The 22,772-nt window shown below is 45.3% G+C and overlaps 1 protein-coding gene across 4 annotated transcripts in view; it reads left to right on the top strand.

The window, feature by feature from the left end:
* CADPS (calcium dependent secretion activator) overlaps positions 1 to 22,772 on the top strand; it is a 206,374-nt gene that overhangs the window by 33,404 nt on the left and 150,198 nt on the right. For all 4 annotated transcript variants that reach the window (XM_059856711.1, XM_059856710.1, XM_059856714.1 and 1 more), the window contains exons 2-3: positions 6,743 to 6,856; positions 11,093 to 11,425. In XM_059856711.1, the coding sequence (XP_059712694.1) occupies positions 6,743 to 6,856; positions 11,093 to 11,425 (447 nt within the window). The remainder of the gene's footprint in view (positions 1 to 6,742; positions 6,857 to 11,092; positions 11,426 to 22,772) is intronic.

The raw sequence follows: 22,772 nt of genomic DNA, 5'->3' as shown, positions 1-22,772 counted from the left end.
AAGTAGGAGCAGCCATAATAGCCTTTTAGGTCTTTCATGTATGTCAAAGAAGTGTGCCTAGCTGGCAGAGTGAATCATAGAAAAGAAATATACTCAGGGTTTGAGAGGATAAAAAAACACATCCATGTATTTCAGAGAGCAACTCGGAGCCTGTGCTTTGTCTCTCCAATAAATCTGCTACTGGATGGAGTCTGGGACAATGGAAAGAGGAGATCTGCACTGCTTGATCTAGAGCCTCTGTGTCTGCAGCTGGCTTAACCAAAGGGATTGATGTTCTGCTTTCCCATACTTATGCAGCAATACTTGAGCCTCTTTACAGGAGAAATGTTCCAGCAAGTGCCAAAATCATTTAGCACTCCCTGCTTGTTCTGCAAGGCTGCTGGAGTTTGCTTGTAATAACAGAGGTAGTGAGAGGTCCTGGCAGGGATTGGAGCTGGTGCTGTGGGGAGGCAGCCTGGGTGGTAGCTCTGTGGCTGGGCAGAGGAAGGGGCTTTCTTCCTCTGCAGGCTGCTCTAGTGGGTTTTCTGTCCCCTTTGGTGACATTGCTGAAGCAGATATTTACCCTCAGATCAGGAAATACTGTTCTTGTGTTCTTGGGCTGCTTGAGTGAGAGGCTGGTTCAGTCTCTGACCTCCAAATCAGTGCTGTCCTGGTGTGTAAGGACCCAGGAGCTGTTTGCATTGTTTGTGCTCAAACCCAGCCTGATCTCTGAGCACAGGGCAGGTGGGCATGTAGGAGTGTTTCTCCAAGAGGATCCCCATTGCTCTGACCCATCCCCAACATCACAGGTGGGCTGAGCAGACAGGGCATGAGCTGCTGCAGGCAGAAGGAGTTGTGTGTGCTCTTCACTGCCCACGTGTGTAAACCCAGGCATGGTCGTGGTGCAGTCATTTTCATGCAACAAATCAGCTGGACACCTCTTCTGAGAGGGGAGTAGGTGACACTGGGGTGGCTTGCCAGGACCATGCCTTTTTCTCATTTGCCTCTCACAAAGGATGAGTGTGGCTGGAGAGTGGGTGCAATGTGCATTCATCAGGGCCTGTAAAGCATGGACCAAGGGAGAGGCAGCAAATCAAGCACCCACAAAGAGGGAATTATACAGGCAGCAGGAAAACAGTGGGTGTGCACAATGATCTGCACATGGTCAGACTGTAAGGGTATCCCTGGAAAGATGCATGGTGGCTGTCAGGAACCAAAGCACAAGAAGCTCTTTCTGGTAACAAGTACTAAATTTCTCTGAAACAACCAGAAAAGGCACTGTTAGGTGGCTGGGAACAGTTTCTTGAGACTGCCAATTAATACTGGTTGTGTATGTGAGCAGTGAAAAGCCAGCAGTGTTCAGCTGTTTGCAGAGCAGCCACATCTGCTCAGGAGACTTTGCTATTAAAACCCCAAATGCTGGGGCTGTGAGTCACCCCACCTTTGGCCCTCTCTTGTAGCAGGGAAATCAGCATCAGCAGAGGGACAGCCTGATACATTTTCCTAGTGCAAAATAACCTGATTTTTTTTTCTAGTCTCCTGCCCATTGCTGGGACCTCTGGCCTCTCTCCCAAGACCTGTGCTTGCCTGCTCCGGCCTTCTCCCCACACCCTCCCTCCCACATTGTTGGTGTTGTAGCTGGTTTTCTGGCTGGGAAAGCAGCAATGATGAGAGATGCTCATTTGGTTGGTTTAGATTTTTCCTAAATCACCTGGTGCTGAGGAGTAATGAAATATTTATTACATGTTACAAAACCAAACCCAGAGCAACAACACAGTGAGCAGTTAAATATTCCTCCTTTCCTCCCTGCAGTGGCCCCTGAGCAGCAGGTGCCCTAAGAAGGAACAGCTCAGTGCTACTTGTGGTTGACTGCTGCTGGGTTTTCTGGACAAAAGGCAGAGGTACTTCCCCTGGGAATTACCTGCAGTCCTCAGCTGAAGCAATTCCTTTGGGACAGGGGTGATGCTGAAGGGCTGAGCCATTAGGGACCAGTGTGCAGTGCTGTGATGCACCCTCATGTTCTGCCTGCAGGAAAAAGCCCTCAGTGGGATGTGCAGTGTGCAAGGGCTCTGTGAGGCATTAGTGCACTGAAACATTCAGTCCTTGATCAGAGGTGTTCAAGTGTGGCAGTGAAGGGGGTCACTTCTCAACCACACTGCCTTTCACTTGGAAACATCCTTCCACAGAGCCCAAATCTGATTGATTTCAGCAGCCATCACATTGATGGACAGGGCTTTATTGGCAGGTTTGAGTGTCTGTACAGGTGTGAACGTGCCATGCAGCAGCTTGCTACTTACTGACAGATTGAGCAATCTACAACCTAGGATGGCCCTTCCTTCCAAATCTTCTGTTGGTTATAGTACTGCTGTAACATAATGGAGGTTGCAGGGGAGTTCTAGAAGTCCCTGGCCCAATTTCCCTGTTCAAAGCAGGGCTCCCTCCCAAACCAGATAATTTTCATGCAGTCAGGCTGTGGAAATTTGCAAGGTTGGAGATGCTGCAGTCTCTCTGGGCCCATTTTGGTGCTGTACTTATTCCTGCATGCTCAGACTCAGCAAAGCGTTGTGGAGAGAGGATGGCTTAGTGAGACACATTGCTGTGTATAACTTTGTTCAGGGAAGTTTTCTGTGGCAAGCAGCTCCTCTTTGCAGTGCTTGTGCTTCCCTTGTGTAGGTGAAGAGGCTGGAGATGATGTGCAGAGATGGTGCCAGCTGTTCACTGGCTGGAACACTTTGGAGGTGCCATGGCTCCCTATATTCTGGTTTGCACTTGGCTCTGAGTCAGACTGATGTGCAGAAATAACACAGAGCAAGAAAGCTGCTGTTGAATGTTTGTCCCAAAGATGCTGATGTGCTGTTGGCTGGGATCTGCATCAAGTAAATTCATTTGGTTGCCTCTGTGATTTGCTTGTGGCTGGTGGGTCTTTATTCGAGTTGTAAGGTCCGTAAATTGTGCCGGGCATGTGGGGTTTTTTTAACAAATTAGACCAAGAAGTCACTGGTGAGCTCTTCCCATAATGTAATCTGCTATGGGAAAGATATCTGCCAAGCTTCATATAAAAAGCTATGCAATCCACAAGGGATGCCAGCCCAAAAGCTCCATGGGTGCTGTGCCTGGTACCTGTGCCAGGAGTTCACTGCCCCACTTGATTACAGTTTTTAATATGCCTGCATATATTTGGCAACTTAATTTCTCCCAGACAGGTACAGGTCTGGGAAACACTCTGCTGCATAAGGACATCAGTATTAACTTGGGAGAGTTCTCTTGGGTCCAGAGAGCTGTGTTCTGTGATCCCTCTGGAAGGCAGGAATGACTATTTGTTTTTTAATGGCTCACATGTGGGGAGAGGTTGTAGGGGACATCAGAGTGGTTTGGAAAAGTGAGGGAAGGTAAACAGAATAATCCTCTTAATCCACCAGTTCTCCTGTTTACTCCCAGCTCTCCTGTGTGATGGCACTTGGATTTGTTTGCATGGGAGGCAGCGAGGCTGTGCCCCCAACATCCACATCCCTGCTGGGATTGCAGCCCATCAGGGTTTCACCTCCTGCCACAGCTGGTGTGAAGGCTGTGATGTTGTACTGATGTCCTTCCAAGTGGAAGTAATTCTGCTGCTCTCTGCTGTTTGTGAGCACCCTATGGAAGGTAACTGAGTGGCCTTACTGAATCTGCAGAAGCTGTTGGCTTGATTTATGTGGATTTCTAGCTTATCACTGGTACCTCTAATTACAGGAGATAAAATAACACCCCTGCCTTTAAAGCACTTAAGCTTCCAGTTGAGTGTTCAGGGCATGTGCTCTTTTAAGCCTGTGGCTGAGTTAGTGGCATCACTTGGCACTGCTTCAAGGCTCTGGAGAGTGATTCTGGTGTTGAGACTGTCCCCCTGCCTTGCTCCAGGCTTTGCGGGGGGTGCAGCCTCCCAGCTGCCCCAGAAGTGCTTCTGGGATTTGGCAGCAATGCCTGTGGGGCCTGATGGGGAAGGAGAGAGGCATAAAATAGGAGGTGAATAGTGTTGGGCACATTTGGTTGACCTCCAGGTCTGGTTTCCTCTGCTCCCCTGTGGTGCTGGCTTTCTGCACCAGGTGTTTGCTGCTGTGCTGCAGAAGCTGAGTTTAATATGAAAACAGTTAAATTGTGTCTCAGATTGACTGCTTCCTTGATAACATCCCTAACAGTGGCACAGCCATGGATCAATACCCAGTGCTGTCTCCTGGTCTGGTGGGAGTTCAGACTGGGGGTCCTGTAAGCTGAGGACTGTGCTGCAGCCAGGTGTGATCAGAGAGGATCTCCTTTTGCCTGGATGGGGAAAAGGCTGGCATGCAGCTTGGCTGAGGAGGAGGCAACTGACACTCTTGTGGAGACAAACCTGATGATTCATTTCCACAGCCCCCAGGAGCTTGCGTGGAGCTGCGTCTTGGGAATTTCTAGGAATTTCAAGGAGCATCATTCGTTCTGAAGGTAGTCCATTCAGCACTGAGGAAGGAGGATAAAATACTGCTGCTAGATGGCATTATAGGAATTGAACAAGCAAGGACTTTTGGAGGTTGTCCTAAGAAATAACCTGAACACAAAAATACAATAAATATGCCATAGATGTTGTTAAAATCCCAAATGAAAAGCCTCTTGGCTTAGAGTATCTGTGCTCTTAGCATGTCTTTCTGTGTTCCTCAGCACCCTGATTTCAAGGTTACCTGTAGTTTTTCTGTTTCTTTCCTTGTTTTTATATAGCATCTGTTGCCCTGTAATTTCTTTCTGATATTCACAATGCTTGCTAATACAAAACTGTCAATACATTTAATTAGCATCTTGCCTTTTGCTTCTTTGAGATAATTAAATGATTAATAAAAAGAGACCTAGCACCTTCCCACAGGTGTCTTCGATCACTGCATTGTCTCTGGCTGCTCTTGTCATTGACCCAGTTTTCAATTCCATCAGCTCAGATAGGTTTGGAGCCTTTACATCTGATGTTGTGCGTGTTACCCAAGGACTCCTGATGTCTAGGATGCTGCTGGCAAACACCCCAAAGGGGTTTAGGTGCCTGACATGGCAGATAGGATCTAATTTTTGATCCTAAGAGCTATAAGCTTTTGGCCATGCTTTTCCTCTGGGTTCACGGCTCAAGGCTGAGGTGGGTCAGGTTAAGGGATGGTCCTTACTGCAGCCCTGTGATGCTGAGCTTTGTTGCATGTCAGACCCTGTGAAGTCTGGGCTGGTGTTTTGGGGGTGGGTTTGACCCACCTTTGCAGCAGCACCCATAAGGTGGTGAAGGCTGTTCCACGTTTTCAAAGCAGAGCATAGCAAGTCTCACTTTGCCACTTTGATGAACACTTCTCCATTAGCAGCAGGATAATCCCAGATTATCACATCAAATTGCTGTTGCTCACTTACCCCCCTCAGTGTGGTGTTGAGGCATTCATTACCAGTGTTCATGATGTTCACTACTGCAGTCCCCAAACACCCCACATAGCACATCATGATTGTAGCTCTAGTGATATTTATCCCTGCATTTTCCAAGTGCTCCCTCTCCTGCTTTTTATCACTAGTAGTGTTTACCAGGTCTCATTATGCTCGAGTTGTTTGAATCTCTGCAGGTTTTTTTAATACTTTATTCAAAGCCATTTAGACACTTAAAACCATTAATTTTATCATTCTCTTCCATTCTAATGGGGCAGTTTCTTCCACTGGCATACAAATGAGGAAAAAAAGACACTTCTCTAGACTTTCTGGTCACTAATAAATACCTGTCCTAATTCTTACTGCTCTCCTTTCCCTTTAAGTTTGAAGTTGCAATATACACATATTGTTTGCTTCCTATTGTCAAAATTAATTAATCTCCCTGAGCATGAGGTAACCCCATGGTAAACCAGCCCCAGCTACATTTCAATCCCTGCACTTTTTCAGCATGAGTGTTGCCTACATCTTACAATGTTAGGCTGGCATTGCTGATATATTACTTATGTGCCTGCTGTGACTTTGTCTGCATTGTAAGCTGAAGAGGGGGGTTTTTAGCTATGTCTGGTTTTAAACTGACAGATAAATTGGAAAAATAATGGCATGTTATCTTACAAGGCTGGAATAAACCTTGTAAACTTTCTATAGATGTCACTGTGACAGAATTAGAATTGTCTTGTAAGTTATACCAGCTGTGTGCTGGACAGGAAGTGTTTTCAGCAGCAAAGAGGCAGCAGAGAAAGTCCTTGCTAGGAAAAGGAGAACAGGTTTGCTCTCAGGATTTCAACATTAAATTCTTTCACCACTGGTTCTGAGTGATGTTTTGTATGTGAAAAACCAAAAGAAATTAATAAAATGAGCAAGGAGAAAAAACAAACAAGCAAACAAAACCCAACAGCTAGCTTGCAAGGCTTTCCATTTGGTATGAAATCTCAGCTTCTAAAGGGGAGGAGAGGGTGAGTGGGAAGGGGTTGCACCAAAACAGATTCTTCCAAGCACTCACACAGCAGCTTGCTTTTGAATTGAGTATACCTGAAGTAGTAAAAGCCTTGTGTGCATTTTTTGGTGGCAGAGTTGTTTAGAAATGATGTTTTGGGTGAATTCAGGTGCTTGTGATGCCTAAATGAACTCACCAGGCAGAGTGCATGTGTGTACCTATGTGTGGCTGGTTCCTCAGCTATTGCTGCTGTCCCCAAAGGAGAGCAGAAATGCATGTTATAACCACCCCAGTAAGATACTGCAGATCAATTACTGGGGTATTTCCCTTGTACATAAACCTATTTGATGAATTTTCTTCTTTTGGCTTGTTTTACAGATAAGTAAGCAGCAGCTCCAGACAATCAAAGATCGTTTCCAGGCCTTTCTCAATGGAGAAACCCAGATTGTGGCAGATGAAGCATTTATAAATGCTGTCCAGAGCTACTACGAGGTAAGGAGAGACAAAACAATGCTCTTATGAATCCCTGTCCTTGTCCCTATTCACAGATGGGGTTGAATTCTGAATTAATGGTTTGTCCATTATCACACAGTGTGAAGCAAAGGCAAATGCCAAGTGGCTTCTGTCTGATGTCTGGTACATCAAAATGTTTGGGAGGTTCAGGGTTTGAATGTAAACCATGGAACAACCATAGCAACCCCTATGCCATGGTGTTTCCTTAGAGTTGATTATGGGGAAGACTGCCCTTCCTTTGAGCTGAAAAATAATTTCCTGATACTTTTGAACAGTGTATTCTAAAACAGGGAAGATGGCAAAACCAGTAAAATCAATGTCATGTGCTCCATGTGAAAAATACCAAGAGAAATCTGGGCAGCACATTCAGTTCTTGCAGAAGCTTTTGCATTGTGTCCAATTGACTTTGGGATTTTCAGCAAGAGTCTTGTCTTTTCTCTTTGGCCTGACAAGTGCTGCAAAGCAAAGGGGGAGCGAGGAGGACGTGCATCTACAAAACTAGATTATACCAGAGAACGTGAAGCATTGTTCATAATTGTGCAAAAGAAGAATTATGCATATCTGTCTTTTTGCACCTCTTTGTATGCAGCCCATAATGCTGCCTTTTATATCTCTGCTTAGAAGGAAAGAATTTCTGGTTTTGAAAGAAATCAGTGCTTGTCATTTCTATGAGGATTGTTGTTTATTTTTTTGCTAGCCCTTCTGCAAACCATTTCTCTTTCTCCCTAGAGCTATTCTGTCATAGAAGGTGAAGATTTTGAATTGCCTACATAAAATATTTCTATAGAAGTGCAATCTAAGAGGGGACCAAAATCAGATACTAAAAGTGAAGAGAATTTTAACTCTATAGAATATGACAGCAGCTGCTTCTGTGTAAGGAAAGCGCAAATTATCTCTGGATTAACTCTGTTGAACCAGTCTAGTAGTTCCTGCTACATCATTCTCTGTACAGGAAGGAAGCCAAGAGTCATTTACATCTTTTATCAGAAAATAAATTGCCAAGGGATCATCACATCCTCACTGAACATGTGCTCTCAAAGAAAGTTTTCAAGATGGAGTGAGCTGTGTTTTAGGATGCAAGAGCAGCATAATCTGTTCAGATAAGATTATTGGGCAGGAAAAGGAAACTGCTTAAAACAAGGCAAAACACATCCCTGTTTCACTGCTGGGTCTGGCTGAGGGTTGTCAGCTCCAGAAGTCCTGTGCTGTATAAATGCCCCAAGTTACCAAACTGAAAAAGAGCAGTAGATTAGCACTACATGTACACAAGGCCATGTTCTCAAGTGGACCCTCCACTGGCTCTGTCCTATTTAAAACAGGCACATAAAGTGTAATGCATCACTCTGTGTCCTTTAGCACAACATTCTTTTTCTTCTTTTTCTTCTTTTTCTTCTTTTTCTTCTTTTTCTTCTTTTTCTTCTTTTTCTTCTTTTTCTTCTTTTTCTTCTTTTTCTTCTTTTTCTTCTTTTTCTTCTTTTTCTTCTTTTTCTTCTTTTTCTTCTTTTTCTTCTTTTTCTTCTTTTTCTTCTTTTTAGCTGTTGGTCTCCTTTAATTGATGGCTGTGTGCTTTCAGCTTCTGTGCAGCTGAAGCTTGCCTCTGTGGCTCTTCAGGGCATCAGATGCAGAGGCACAAGGCAAAGCCTTGCCACAGAAAGCCTCTGCCCCTCAATGCCTGAGCAGTGTTCCCTGCTGAGAGTGTTCTCCCTTCTCTGCAGAGATGTGCCCCCCTTGGTTGATCCATTGTGCAAATCATGGCATATCCTGCTTATCTCAGCTCCTGCAAATCTCACTTTTATTTAGTTAACTGTCCTTCTGCTGGGTGCTATCTAGAAATCAGCATTTACTGATTTGTAAATCTGCAAGATGGCTTGGAAAACACACAGCTGGTAATCTCTGTGCAGGACATGGCTGATGTTTCTAAAAGGTCCATTTATTAATGGTGCAAGATAAGTTCATTACCTGGGAATGACTGGATTTTTTTTCAGAGAAAAAAAGATAAGGGTGACATTGTAGGTCAGAAATGTCTTTTCTGTTGCCCTGAATGTGTTTGCATGGCCACATTTTACTGTTAATTCTGGCTGTCAGGGTAAGCATGTGGTTGTCAGTCTCAGGCTAGTTCACAGGCTGCTACCAAATTAAAGAATTGAGTGATCTGCTGCTGCTCTGCAAAGCAGTGCTGTGCCTGCAGGAATGCTGCAGACCCGTGTGCACAGACAGGCCCAGCATACTCCAACACACTGCAGGGGAGCTTTTCTCAGCTCCTTTGACTTCTAATGAGTAAAGCTTTGTCTGTCACCAGCACATTTTGCAGCAGTCACTTCAGTGTATGTGACAGAAGTGCTTCATTAGCCCCATTTCCACTGTGCTGTGGGCAGACAGAGACACAGTGGCATGGTGGGCTCATCCCTGGGTGTGGCAGGAGATGCCTGACCCACCTCCTGGAGGTCAGTTCCCTTCTGCAAGGTTTGCTGTGTGCACCCATGGTAGGATTTTGTTCTAGGCAATACTTGGCTCCTGGCAACCCTACTAAGCTATCCTACAGCCGGGCAATTCACCTGGTGTTTTCTACAGAAAACAGGACAGAACACTTTTTTTTTCCCCTTTTTTAAATCTTCATATTTTATGATTTCTGCTGCTTTGTGTTTGACTGGTGCTCCCCTGTGCCTGCCTCCTCCCTGCCAGTGCAGCCTTCCTTTCCTCTGCTGGCTGCTGCTCCACACTCAGGGAGGAAGAATCAGGGCTGAGGGAATATGGGGAGCCAGATCCCACTCCTCAGGATGCTGGAGGTGAGGACCATGGATAATAACAAGTATGGGGAGTCATTAGCACTATCACACAGGTTCAGGCCTTGGCACCTGGCATGGATGAGGGGACATGGGAGCCCAGGGGGGCTGGCCACTGTGACCTCCCACCATTTCCTGCAGTCAATGTGCTGGTAATTTTCTTGGCTGCATCAGGAGCTTGGCTCTTGATAGCCCTCACCCAATACTTGAAAGCACCTGCACACACCTGGGGCATTATCACTCATATTTAATCTCCACAAGGAAATGAACCATATGCTGCTGTTGCTTGAGCATGTACTGAAGAGGTTGCTGGTGGCATTCTGCCTGTCTTGTCTGCAGGGAGTGAGTACTCCCATGGTAATTTTGGAAGGAAATGGCTCAGCTCTTCTTCAGCATCATTTTTGGTCTGGTCCTGGGACAAAACCCACTACTACTGCCAAGAGATGTCTGTGCCAGCAAGCATCTGGGAACATGGAGTACTGTGTTGCTGAATGGTATATAAAAAATAAATCTGTCATGTCCTTAGGTCATCCTCAAGCTCTTTAATTATTGAGAGCTGACAGATACACCCCTGTGAGGGCACAGCTTCTTCCCAAGCTGCTGTATTCATCAGTTCTCAGCATTATTAATAAAACAGCAGTTTTCTTACTGGATATTGTTTGCTCTTCTGTGTTCAGGGCTTGGGAGAGGAGAGCCAACACAATATCCCAATGACTCCCTAACCCTTCAGCTCTGTGGTGCTCTCAGGACATCTGTGGTCTGTGGGAATCTGTCATGTTTTGACCCTTCTGCTGCACTTGCAGTGGGAAGAACATCTTTATGAAATGTCTTCTCCCTCCCTTTCTCCTGCTGTCAGTGCCCTGCATCTCTGCAAAGGTTCAAGCCATCTGAACCATCCTGTGCTTCACATTCCTGTGTCAGCAGGGCGGACAGCAAGGCTCTCCTCTGGTGTAGTAGAGTTAGGGTGCAAACCTGGTCCTTGAAGAGGTTTTTCTGGCTACCAGAATAAATCCAGTGCAGTAATGTTGGCTTCAGTAAGATGACTCTGCTCTCTCTAACAGGGCAGAACTTGGTTAGGTGAATGTAGTTGTGCAAAAACTTCCTTATTAAAACATCAGGTGGAACAAAATAAAATCCTGCTTTCCCAAAGGGGATTTATGTATCTGGTGAGGTGTGACCATAACATCACATCAAGTCCTAATTGCATCAAAATATTTCATTGTAGTGAAGGCAAAGCAGAAGCTTCACCTGATTCCATTAGACTTCCCAAAGTTCAGCTGAAACCTCTGGCAATGTGTGGCAGTCAAGTGAGGAGTTGGAGAATGTCCTGGCAGTCAATAAGCAGTTCCCCAGCAGTGAAACCACTGTTTGTGGTACTTAAGGGGAATTTTTTTCCAACTGAAACCATTTGAAACCCCCCTTTTCTTTGCAGGTATTCCTGAAGAGCGACCGCGTTGCCCGGATGGTGCAGAGCGGAGGCTGCTCGGCAAACGACTCCCGGGAGGTCTTCAAGAAGCACATCGAGAAGAGAGTGCGCAGCCTGCCAGAAATCGACGGCCTCAGCAAGGAGACAGTCCTGAGCTCCTGGATGGCAAAGTTTGATGCTATTTACCGTGGGGAGGAGGATCCCCGGAAGCAACAGGCCAGGATGACAGCGAGCGCTGCCTCGGAGCTCATTCTCAGCAAGGAGCAGCTCTATGAGATGTTCCAGAACATTTTGGGGATCAAGAAATTTGAGCATCAGCTTCTGTACAATGCATGTCAGGTAAGGTGGGAATGGAAGAGGGTTTTTTGGGGAAGGCTTGCCATGCTATTACACCTGGAAACTTTGTGTCTGATCAGACTTTTTTGGAGAGAACTTCTGCCAAGAAAGTGGGGGTTGGTTTATGGTGGGACTTCTGCACTGCCAGTCTTGTTCTGGCTATCCAAGTGGGCCTCCTTCTCTTGCTCATTTTCTTGCTCAATTCCATAGGATTGCTGAGATGGGAAAATTTTATTCCTCAGCTCCGTATCTGGGTGAGCAGGTCTCTGAGGTGGTTAAGTGGGCTGTTTGCCTGTGGCTTGTTTGCCCTTCCTGTGTCATATCACCAGTCTGAATGACAGAGGTTCTTACAGCCTGTGAGATCAGTAGTGGAATCCCAGGAGTCCTGGGGTGGGTGGCTTATGCAGACTTGCCCAGTGAAGTTATACAAGTTCTCCCTAAGTAGAGTGAGTTCTGTGATCCCTGCATGCCTGTGGTGGAAGGAAAGAGTATCCCAAACCCCAGTGACCTCAGGGTAGCTCTGCTTGCACTTGAAAACCTTTCCCATTCATCTCTTTCTACCCCAGAAGCGCCAGTTCTCCAGAGTTGCATAGCTGGGACTCTGCAGTGCTGCTTGTGTTTCCAGCAGCTCTTGCTGAGGGCTGTCAGTGGCTATCCAGACTGCTGGTGACCCAGATTACAGTCCCCTGCTATTGGATATAAATATCACTGTGGGACAAAGGATGCCAGAGTCACGGAGAGAGTAAGGTGTGGAAAGTTTTTGGAGGAGGAGCAGATCACAGTCTTTTCCCTGTAATACAAGGCTTCAGCTTCTTATTGAAATGAATACATTTGAGACCAATTCTGTCTGTCTTCTGTCTAGACATTTCCAATTTTTTTTTAAGACACAGAGAATTATGTTTGATCTGTTTTTACCCCTGTAAAGAGCCTTAGTTATCTTGCATTTGTTGTTCTTCATCTCAAACCTTAATGACAGAGTGGGGAGAGGATAATAAATGTCCCTGAGTAATATGTCTTCATAGCAAAAACTGCAGTGGCCCTCATAAATTTTGTTTACACAGATTTTGTGCCTCCATCCTCTGTTGGAAGTATTCTTTAAAATCAAAACCATAATGTTTTCAGTGATGTGTCAAGAACTGAGTCAGTTCTGCTGTGCTTTGGTTTGTTTTTTTAACTTAAACCAACTCCAGCCCTGTGTCTGTCTGACCTGTGCTTTGCTAAGGACCAGGGTGGCCTTGCGTGTGTGTGATCCTTCCCTCCTGGTTTGTGCTTCCCACTGAGGCAGAAAACAGTGTTTGAGCACAGCTGCCCTGCTTTGTGATCTCTGCTCGTTAGAATCTTTCTGGCTGACACCATGAACCCACAGGCTGCTCCCTGCAAATTGCCCTGTTGCATCAAGCAATCTTTTTCCTGCATTAGTCCTGGTTTTAATCCTGGAGGATTTAATTCTGGGTCTTTTCTAATACTTGGAGGGAGTAAACCTGTAATTTAAGCTTTTACAGGAAGACATAATTTCTGATGAAAGCTAGAATTAGCATGGAAGTTACTCTGTTTTTAATACCTGGATAGTGAGGATTAGCTATGCAGAAGGGAAAGCCCTTTGTGCAATGCAAGCCTCAGAAAGCTGCAAGGCCAGCAGTCATTGAGCAGCTGGGTGTTTTCCTGGGATGCAGTGGCAGTGGTTAAAGTGCCCTGGTGCTGTGGGGTGGGACCCTGCCCCTTGGGGAACAGGTCACTGCTGCTCCCTCTGCAGAGCGGCCAGGGAAACCACAGGCTTTGCTCTGGGAACCCTTTTTTGGTTGTTCCCTGTGGTCATGTCATCCAGGCTACACCAGCAGGGTCTTTGGAGCTCTCTGGCCAGCAGCAGATGCTTTGTACTTCTCTCTGGCCATGAAGGACAGAAATTGCTGTGACCATTACTCTTTCTGCAGGGACTCATCCATTGCTTGCAGCCAGTCTGTTGGGGGTAGTTATGAGCTTCTCAGTGGTAATTTGGTATGGTGTAAGCTACACTTTTTTTGACCTGTGCTTGCCTGCCATGCTTGGGAGGAATTGAGAAGAGCAGCCTTTTCCTTGGCAGGCTGTCTGAATGCCATCACTCTCTCCAGAGTGGCAGCACTGTGCTGTTCATGCAGTTTATCACTCAGTCACCTGTGATTAGAAAAGCAAAGCTGATTGCCTTCTGTAGAGGGGCTGGCTGGTCCGTGCTCTCCCTTGCCTTGGTGTGCTGGGTGAAATTGCCCAGAGGCTGTGCAAGGAGGCAAGGGGTGGCAGAGGGTGGCTTTGCCTAGTTACCTTCTGAAAGCATGAGCAGGAATGGTGCTGAGAGCCCCAAACACTGCTGGTACTTCTGTGGTCTGAAAGTAGATGCTTTGCTCCATGCAGCCTCCTGTTACATCACACTAATTGCATAATGATTGCATCACTGGGACTGCATTTCCATTCACTTCTGAGATAATATTTTGTTTGTGCAGAAGGGGGATGATTTCTAAAGAGATTTTTTAATACAGTAGCCCCAGGGGACATGAGATAAGTGTATTCTTAATGTGATAGCAGTGATTTAGCAGGATCTTAGATAGCAGATATTGATAGCAAGGTATTAATGCAGTTGGAAAGGCTTTTAGGAAACAAAGATGGGAAGTGGTGTTGTAGCAGCATAGTTGTGAAGATTACAGTGTTGTTAAGCACAAACTCTGACTAGAACATTTTAAATAATACACGAGTCTTGCACTCTTTGCATAACATGCCACGTGGTTTGGTGTTTCTGCTCCACTGGAGTCAGCATGGGAATTGAGCATCTCTGGCTCCAGCAGCGAGCTCCTCTGCTGTGTGAGAGGTGTGGTGGAGGGAGAAATGTGTTTCAGTCTGGTCTTTCTGGTCCAGAACCTGTTGGCAAGACTTAAATTTAGCTCTTCTGCTTTGTAATTAACCTGTGGCTACAGAACAGTACTAGAGGAGTTGTTTTCTGTACGTGTTGGGCAATTCCAAACTTGGATTCTTGCTGCAGTTGGCATTTCCTAGGGTACTCTATTTCCTGCTGACCTTCATGATGGCTGAATTCAGAGCTTCTCTGCAATCAGGCTGTGGTGTTCTCCCTGTCTTGTTCTTTCCCAGCCGTAGGGCAGTGATTTACTTTTCTGTCTCAAGCTGTGTTTGGAAGTAATTTTTAGCTACAGTGAGAAGAGCCGGAGCTGGTACAGTGCTGTTCAGTTAGTCCTGCAGCAGGAGCAGATGTTCAGATCTGTCTGTGATGAGCTGTGCAAGTCCACCCTCCTGCTTCAGAGGAAGAGTGGGCTCTCCCTGCAGAACTGCCTGAACTGTCAGGATTCACAGTTAGACTTTCTCTTCTTTCCCAGGCCTCAAATGTCCCATATACTGTGGCAGAATAACCTGTCCTAAGCATAATTCCCTTCGATGTAAGATTTGAAAGCAAATAACTAAATATAGGCATGTCTGACCTGCTGAGTGATGCTAATACATGGTCGTGGTTTTTCAGCATCTATTTCTGTCCATCCATGTAGAAGGCAAAACATCAGAGAAGTGTGCATGTGTGGGTGGGCTGCAACACACACCAGGTGTCATTGCTGTCTGGCTATTTCATGTAAAGGCATAAAGACATCTCACCAGTGCAATTGGAGTTGTTTCATAAGTTTTGGGGCCCTGTGATTTTAACTAGGAAACATTTCAACCCAAATTTTCTCAAATGGAGCTGGCTTAAAACTAGAATTCACTGTTTTGACATTTATTTTCGCAGCTGAATTAGGACACTATGTCCAAAGGCTGACATTTCTCACATAGCAGAAAGTTCCCCTGCCAAAATAAACTAACTCAAGTGTTTGATTTTAGCTCAAGTCAGTATTAGAAATGATTTGCTGAGGTGGTGTCTTGCCTTCTGCCCCTCTCTCATCTCTGCAGTTCGTGTGGTTCTACCCAACTTGGTTTCTTCACTTGCTCTGGTGTGTTGAGCCCCTCACGTGCCCATCACACACCCAACATGTGTCAATCATGTGCCTGGCACACGGTCACACGGCCATCCTGTACCCAGTGTGTGCCAAACACGTGGCATGAGCTGACTTTGCTGACTTAGCTCTAAGTTGGAGACATCTCCTGAAAAATATTTCCTAAATCCATTCTGTTTGCAGAGAAGCTGCAGTGGTACTTGGAAACTGCAGCCCAAGTAGGGGCAGAAACTCATGTGAGGCACTGTGACAGCTCAGACAGTGAGATGAAGGCTAAGGTCACCTCAGAATAAATGTTTAATTTGTGTGTATCCTCCCCAGTATTTTGTTTGGTTTGTTGTGATGAGGAATTCCCAGCCATACCTTGCAATGAGCAGTGAGTACAGGTTTGTTATGCACAGTGTGGAGTTACCTGTCTGTGCACATCTCTGTCCCTTCAGTTCAGGGCCTCAGGGGTTTAGGATCAGATCCCTCCCTGCTGCTCTCTGTTTAAGAAACACAAAGCAATTCCTTTTTATTCTAGCTTCATCTTGAAGCTCAATGTCTATGAAATATGTATCTGCAGTTCTGAGCATTTAAGCACTAACTCTGGGTGTAGTGACCCCTCTGAAAGGATGAGAGGTTTGCTTGGACCCCAGAGCCCCCTACAAACAGCCTGTCCTGAGGATGGTGGTGGTGAGCTGAGACTGCTGTGGGGCTGCAGGCAAGAACCAATGAGCCTCCATGGGCTTCTCTCTCCAAGGCTGGATGCATGTGCCATGGACAACCAGCAGCTTTGGCCAGCACTGCTCTCCCCCTTGAAAATCCCCAGGTCATCACCCTTATTTTGTGGCTTTTTCCCCCCCTCTTTCAATATTTAAAACTCCTTTTGATAGCTCCACCTATTTTCACTCTGTAAGCATCATCCCCACCCCGCCTTCTCCTCCCCACTTAAAACAAAACCACGACTAATAAAAATGGGTTAAAGTGGTTTAGAGATGATATAAAGCCTCAAACCCCATAAAGCATCATGGTCTGTTTTCAGTAATTCTGTATTTATTTCCATGGAAACGGAAATGGCAGCCTGGAGCCTTCTGCAGGGTTGTAATTACTCCTGCAGCAGCCAGCAGCAGCAGCTGCAGCTTCCTGTCAGGGCCGAGCAGCTCCCAGAGCCTGCTGTAGTTTATCTCCCAGTGGGAAATTGGAAAAGGAAAAGTGCTGGGAAGTGAATGAAGTCTTCCTTGTCCTAACAACGCAACGTAGATACTCACGTGGTCCTTTGGGGAGGAGGGGCAGCTGCCCTCTCCATCAGCTCAGCATGCAATGTTGTGAAGAATGATTTTGGCGTGGAGAGGGACAGTGCAATGTCAGGGCAGGGGTGAGGGTGGTGCCTGGCTCTGCTGGTCCCTCAGTTGCCAGGTACATCCTTTGGGAGGGGTTTGCTGATGGTGGTTACCCGGAGCCACAGAGAGGTGCCATGATTGTCCCTGTTGGTGCAGGAACAGTGACCTTATGTGTGATGCATCATTTGATATCTGTAATTTGGAGCAAGAGGGGTGGTTGAGATGGGACATCTGTTAGCTCCAGCATCCAGTGAGACCTCAGCCAGTTGGAGGGACGTGACAGGGCAGTGAGCAGGGTGGCCCTGCCAGCACAGCAGTATGCCACAGTGCTGCTGCCTTTTGAGGAGGACAGTGCAGAGTTCACTCCCTGCCAGGCTGGGACCCCTGCTGTCATCATCCAGTGTCTGATTTGCACAGACATGTGGGGACCTATGTGTGCACCCATTAGCTGCAGGATCAGCTTATGTTATGTGCTGTTATGGACTTAGAGAGCAATCTTGGCCCCTGTAATTAAATTTAAAGCAAATTAGCTCTTCTATTAAACAAAATAAATCTGATGTAGCCTAATGCTGTATTCTCCAGCTATGGCTGATCAATCGCTCCTGCAAAGAGCAGGCAAATGCTGCTGAGCAGATGGTCTTGGCTGAGGCATGGTCAATTAAACTAATTAAAGATGCTTTCATTTAATCAGAGGGTGTTTTAACCCTGTTAGCTGCCAGTTGGGGATGTGTTTTTGTGTACTAGGAACTTCCAGTTCTGGCCCTTCTATGGACTTCTGGTTTTCAGCCCCTTTACAGAAACCAGGCCAAAGTGTGCATCCAAAGAGCATAAATCTAGCAGAGAAATTATGTCATGCAGCAATAGTGAGGACTTGCAGAGAATTCAGTTGTTTCCTTCTAACACTAACCAGAGATGTTTATTAGCCTGAGGAACTCTTCTGCAGTGAATCCTTCCCTCTCAACCTCCTCCCAGCCTTCCCTCTGGGTTTAGGGGTGTGGCTGCCTCTCCACAGTGAGACAAGTGTCACTTCTTCCACCGAAACAAGCAGGGGCTTGTCATGGTGTATTATTTATGGGACAAAAAATGGTTTCAGCATCCAGACAGGTTCTGGAGTGGAGGAGCAGCCTCTTATTTCAGCTCTCTGCTTCCATCCAAAACATCTTGGCTGTCGGGAGCCCCTCTTCCTAGGAGTTTTGGAGATGGATTTAATTCATTATGTGTTGCAGGAGTCCACAAGGACTCTTCTGAGCTGAAGCCTTCTTTTCAGATTCTCTGATTTGTCACAACTGGGCACCCTCATCATTTCCTGTCCCCCTACTTCAGTCTGCTCCCCTGCCTTGCTGTAAGGGGTGACACCACCTGCCAGCAAGGTAAAAGCCACCAAGAGAGCTTTTAGTCTCATGGAAGACCATGCCAAACATTCTCAAGAAGAAGCAGTGAAGCAGAATCATGCATATAGCCCAGGAGTGACCCCTCCCTGGGCTGCACAAAGGGCTGCAGCATGCCAGGACCCCCTTCCTCTGCCTTTCCACCAGCTTGTACACATTGAGTTAGAAACAGTTGTACTTTATCCAGAGGCCATGTGGACAACTCCTACTTCAGCATCATGGATCCCTGCAGGTACATTAGGGCTAAAATCAGGGTGATTTTCAAGATGTTCATCCTTTTTGAAATGATAAAAACCCTTTTTACCCTCATCTAATTAGCAAGGTGTTTTTGTGGTGCAGCATCAGCTGAACGCTCTTTGTTGTCTGTGTGGACTGATTAATTTTTGCAGTTGAAGGCTTAAATTACCATCAAGATATCTCTTTCATTTATTTTTGTTTCAATTGGCCCATGAATACTTTTCATCATCTGCATTCATGCTGCAAAGGAATGCATAAAAAATAACCATGGTTACCTTATAAAACATCATATCAATGACTTGACTTTTCCAACCTACCTTAGCCCTTTTATAATGTTTTATACTGTTGGACTGCTGTTTCTTTTCTTTCATTGAAAATATAGTTGTTGACATGACTTTTCTGCTTCTTAGCCAGATGTTTGGGGATTTTTTTCCCCAGATCAGGAGCATAATTTTAAATAAATGTTTAATACAATTTTGTTTCCCTATCATAACCTTGCATTCTGAAAAGAGGAAGTTGAGTTGTGAATTCCTGGCTCTAGGTAGGAGAGACAGGTGAAAGTATGGAGGATTGAACTAGCTGATGTGTTGATCTGCTGCCATTTGCAGCAGAGGTCTGTGGGAAAGGAAACACTTTGGTCCTGAGATACCAACTGGGAGAGCTGTTCTGATGTCTGCTGCCTCTGCAAGTGCCTGCCTGCTTCCACCTCTGAGCAAAGAGAGGGTTGGGAAGATGGACCCTTCCTGGCACACTTGTGCAGGGAGATGCTGAAGTGGTGGGGAAGGTTCTGCAAAAGCTTGAGTAATGGGAGAGTCCTTGAGCATCACTAAGTGTGACAACATTAAGGAATTACAGCTTGAAAAAATTTCAGTGGAGAGGAGATGTGGGGTGGCACAAAGTACAGACTCCAGAGGTGTTACCTGTATTGGTTTTGGCAGAGGGGAGACTAAAAAATGGGGGAGCAGAAAAATGGACAAGAAGTTGCTGGTTTAGAAAAAAGACTTTACACTGAAAAACCCAATGATGCCATGGAGTACACTGCCACTGTGCAGGGTATCCAGCCTCAGAACACCTGGTGGGTCTGCCTGAGGAGAAGCCAAGCCAAATGGTGTCCGTTACAGGGGGAAGGAATGATAGCTAAATGTGCTACATAAAAATTAGATATTGCTAATCTCTCTCCTAAAAACCAAAAAACCAAACCAACATAAAAGGCAACTGAGATGGGCCAGGGCGCAGTTTCTGAGTTGGCTTCCATGGGTCTTTTTCCAAGGTTTCCAGAGGTGGGACTTGGCTCTCAAAATGCTGCTTTTATTTCGAGCAATCTCTCTTGCTTCCCTAGCTTTGAATTCAGTGCAAGCCACTGTACATAAAAACCAGTTTCTCAACGTGGAGAAACATTGTGGACTGTGTCTTGTTAGGAAAGGAAAATGTCACTCCTCCTGTTTGTCTTTCCCTCAACCAGAGATGATGAGCAGAAGACATGACAAAGAAATGCCCCCACTGGCCCCTTTTGGAGAACGTAATCTTCTTTTTTCTCTGAGCAGCATTTGTTCCCTGCAGTACATGTTCCTGTCAATCAGCCCAGGAGGCCTTGGGAGACAGAAGGGGTGTTATCCAGACCTCTCTCTCTTTAAGCAAGGAACTGCTAGCTGCAAAAGAACCCATATGTGATGCTTATCTTAAGGAAGGCTGGAATACTTAATAAGACATAACTGGTGCATGACCCTGCACTATGTTAATGCCTCTCTTCTCTTCCTCTTCCTTTTAACTGGAAATACAATGGAGCCGCTAGAATTTAATTTTGCACGTAGGTCTTTAAATCTAATTTGAATTCCACATGAAAATCTCAATGCTTTGCAGCACTTCAATCCTTTCTCATGTGTTTTATCAGCGATTACCTTTCTGGGGAACTTTTAATGCCTATCTCAGGAGCAAAATGGAAAGATACAGTCATGCTTGCACATGGTGGGGGTTATACGTGGTCATGCTGGCTTGTGCCAGAGCTCCAGGGTCTTCATTCAGCAATGTCTTGTCAGAGAGCCTGGACTGGTTCCCACTGAGCTGTGCTAGCCTAAGGTTACACACTATTCTTTTGGTTTTCTTTTTATCATGTTATATAGAGAGATCATTCTTCTGACATACATCATCCACTAAGGGAATATTTTGAAAGTTCTACATTAATATTTTACTAGGTTTTCTCTAATCTTATTTCTGTAAGATGTGGTTTCCTCAAGGCTGCCTCTTTGCAGTGAATATTGTGTTCAAATTTCCAGAAAAGGGAGTTATTTTAAAAAAAGAAAAAAAAAATTTATTCACCAGTCCTTTTCTTCACTCCTTACATTTCATTGTTCAGGCCACCAGTGTTCCATGCAACTTGAAAAATGCTTCATGTCACAGCTTGGGATGTGATAGTGTAATTTTAATTCAGAAGAAACTTTGGGAGTCGAATGGATCAGGCCATAGAAAGTACTTCATGAATATAAAATACAGCTGGGTTAATCTTCCAGTTTTCATTTAAAAGTACCAAATTAAAAAGAGAATAGGTATATTTCTTAGCAGAAATGAGATGCCAAGAATTTTCTTCAAAAGGATATCAAAGTAGGCACATATTTGTTCCCACTGAGCTGACTATAAATCGGGAAGTGATCAACAAAGTAGATTTCATGCATTTCAAAGGCTCAGCCTCAATATTCCTAACTTACATAACCTGCTCTTTACCTCCATTTCAGTGCTGAGTTTTCATATTCAATACACTACGTTTTTTCTGGAACATCTGATTCTACTCATGTTTGTGAGAAATTAGAGTGCAAGTTCAATAGGGAATTGGATGCAACACAAATTCAAATACAATTTCTCATATACTTAAAAGGCCTATAGTAGCCTTTATCATGTAAAAACTGTGTTGGCCTCCATAGCACAGATTTTGTTGTATAATGCAGGCAAGTAGTGATGTTTCCTAACAGCAGTGATCTGTGCCTGTGTTTTTCAAGTGTTGCAGCCAGCCTTTGATCCAGTTTTTTTGTCTCTGACAGAGAACAGTTAGAAGATGGGGAGGTGACAGCACAATATTATTTGTCATGAAGTCTTTGTAGAAGCATTGATAGCTGTGACAGGGAAGTGAGTGGAGTTCCCAAGAGCTCAGTATGCCAGCCCTGAGTGTTGGTGGCCCAGGAGAGCACAGTGTGGGGTGGAGGTTGGAGTCTGAACCCTATGTGCCCCAACCACAGCCAGGTTCCAGCACCCTGTGGGCTTTGGTGGAACCAGGCTTGCCTGCTTGTGTGTTCAGGCTTGAGCCTTAAGCATTCCTCAGATATGCACAGGAGGAGGCAGCTAAAATTGCAGGCATTTCCTACAATAAATGAGAGCAAAGAGCAAATGCATAATTTTGCTGTCCTCTTCTAAATGTGCTGCATGGGGAATGATGTTTACAGTTAAAAAGGTGCTGGGGAGGAAGCAGGCACGGTGACAGACAGTGGCCACAGGTCGGGCACCCAGCCTGTGCCCAACAGCCTGTTGAGTTTTGGTTAAGTTCCTGCTCATTCTCATGGGTGCAGCTCATTTCTGCATCTTGCCTGACTGCTGCCTGTGTGTCTAGTGTACTGGCAGCAGCACCAAAACTGCACATCTCCAGTCATCCTTAGTCTACAGGAAGGGAAACTGGGCAAGGAGTACATTGATGGTATTTTGCTCCAGGTATCAACATAAAAATGTAAAATGTAGGGCCCAGAAATCAAAATATTGAGTCACCAACGAAGGTGGGTGATCTTGGAAGATAGCACAAATTGTAGGGGGATGCTGGAGGGAGTGTAAGGCTTTACTCTTTAGCAGAAGGAGCATCAGTGTTGAATTCTCTTTTTCCCAGGCTGAGGACCACGAGTTGTTGTCTTCTGTGGAGAGTTTTGCTAAATATAACTATCTTATTTCGTGACCTAGTTAAGTCCAAACTTGACAGGGAGAGAGCCTTTTGGGTGTTTTAAATTATAAAATTCTAATAGTGGAGTAATTAAATGGTCTCATATTTCTTCTCAACACCAGTCATTTATCATGCTGATATTCCTGCCAGGTTGTTGGAGAGCTGATGTTGTGCAACATTGGTGGAATGAGCTGCAGGCATGTGTTTGGCTGCCAGTGCCAGGAGTCTCGTGCACCCGCGAAACTCAGACCAGGACTGACAAAATAGCTGCAAAACAGAGATATTGTCCATGGAGAAATTATTGACACAGTAATTTTATTAAGTCCCATGAGGCCTGTTAGGTCTGATGGGAATGCCATTTGCCAAGTGTAGCATTTTGGTTTGTATTTTAGAATCACATTAAAACCCAGTGCTCTTTATTTCTGATGCAGGGTGTAATGTCAGCAACAGTTCCTCATCACGGTACTCACCATTCCATCATAGCTTGAAGTCTTATTCCCTTCTCATGCATGTCCAAATTCTTACTGTCAA

This window comes from Haemorhous mexicanus, chromosome 11 (assembly GCF_027477595.1).
Source record: "Haemorhous mexicanus isolate bHaeMex1 chromosome 11, bHaeMex1.pri, whole genome shotgun sequence".
Classification (NCBI taxonomy): Eukaryota; Metazoa; Chordata; class Aves; order Passeriformes; family Fringillidae; genus Haemorhous; species Haemorhous mexicanus.
Note: the sequence above shows the minus strand (reverse complement) of the source record. Positions and strands in the feature narration are given on the sequence as shown.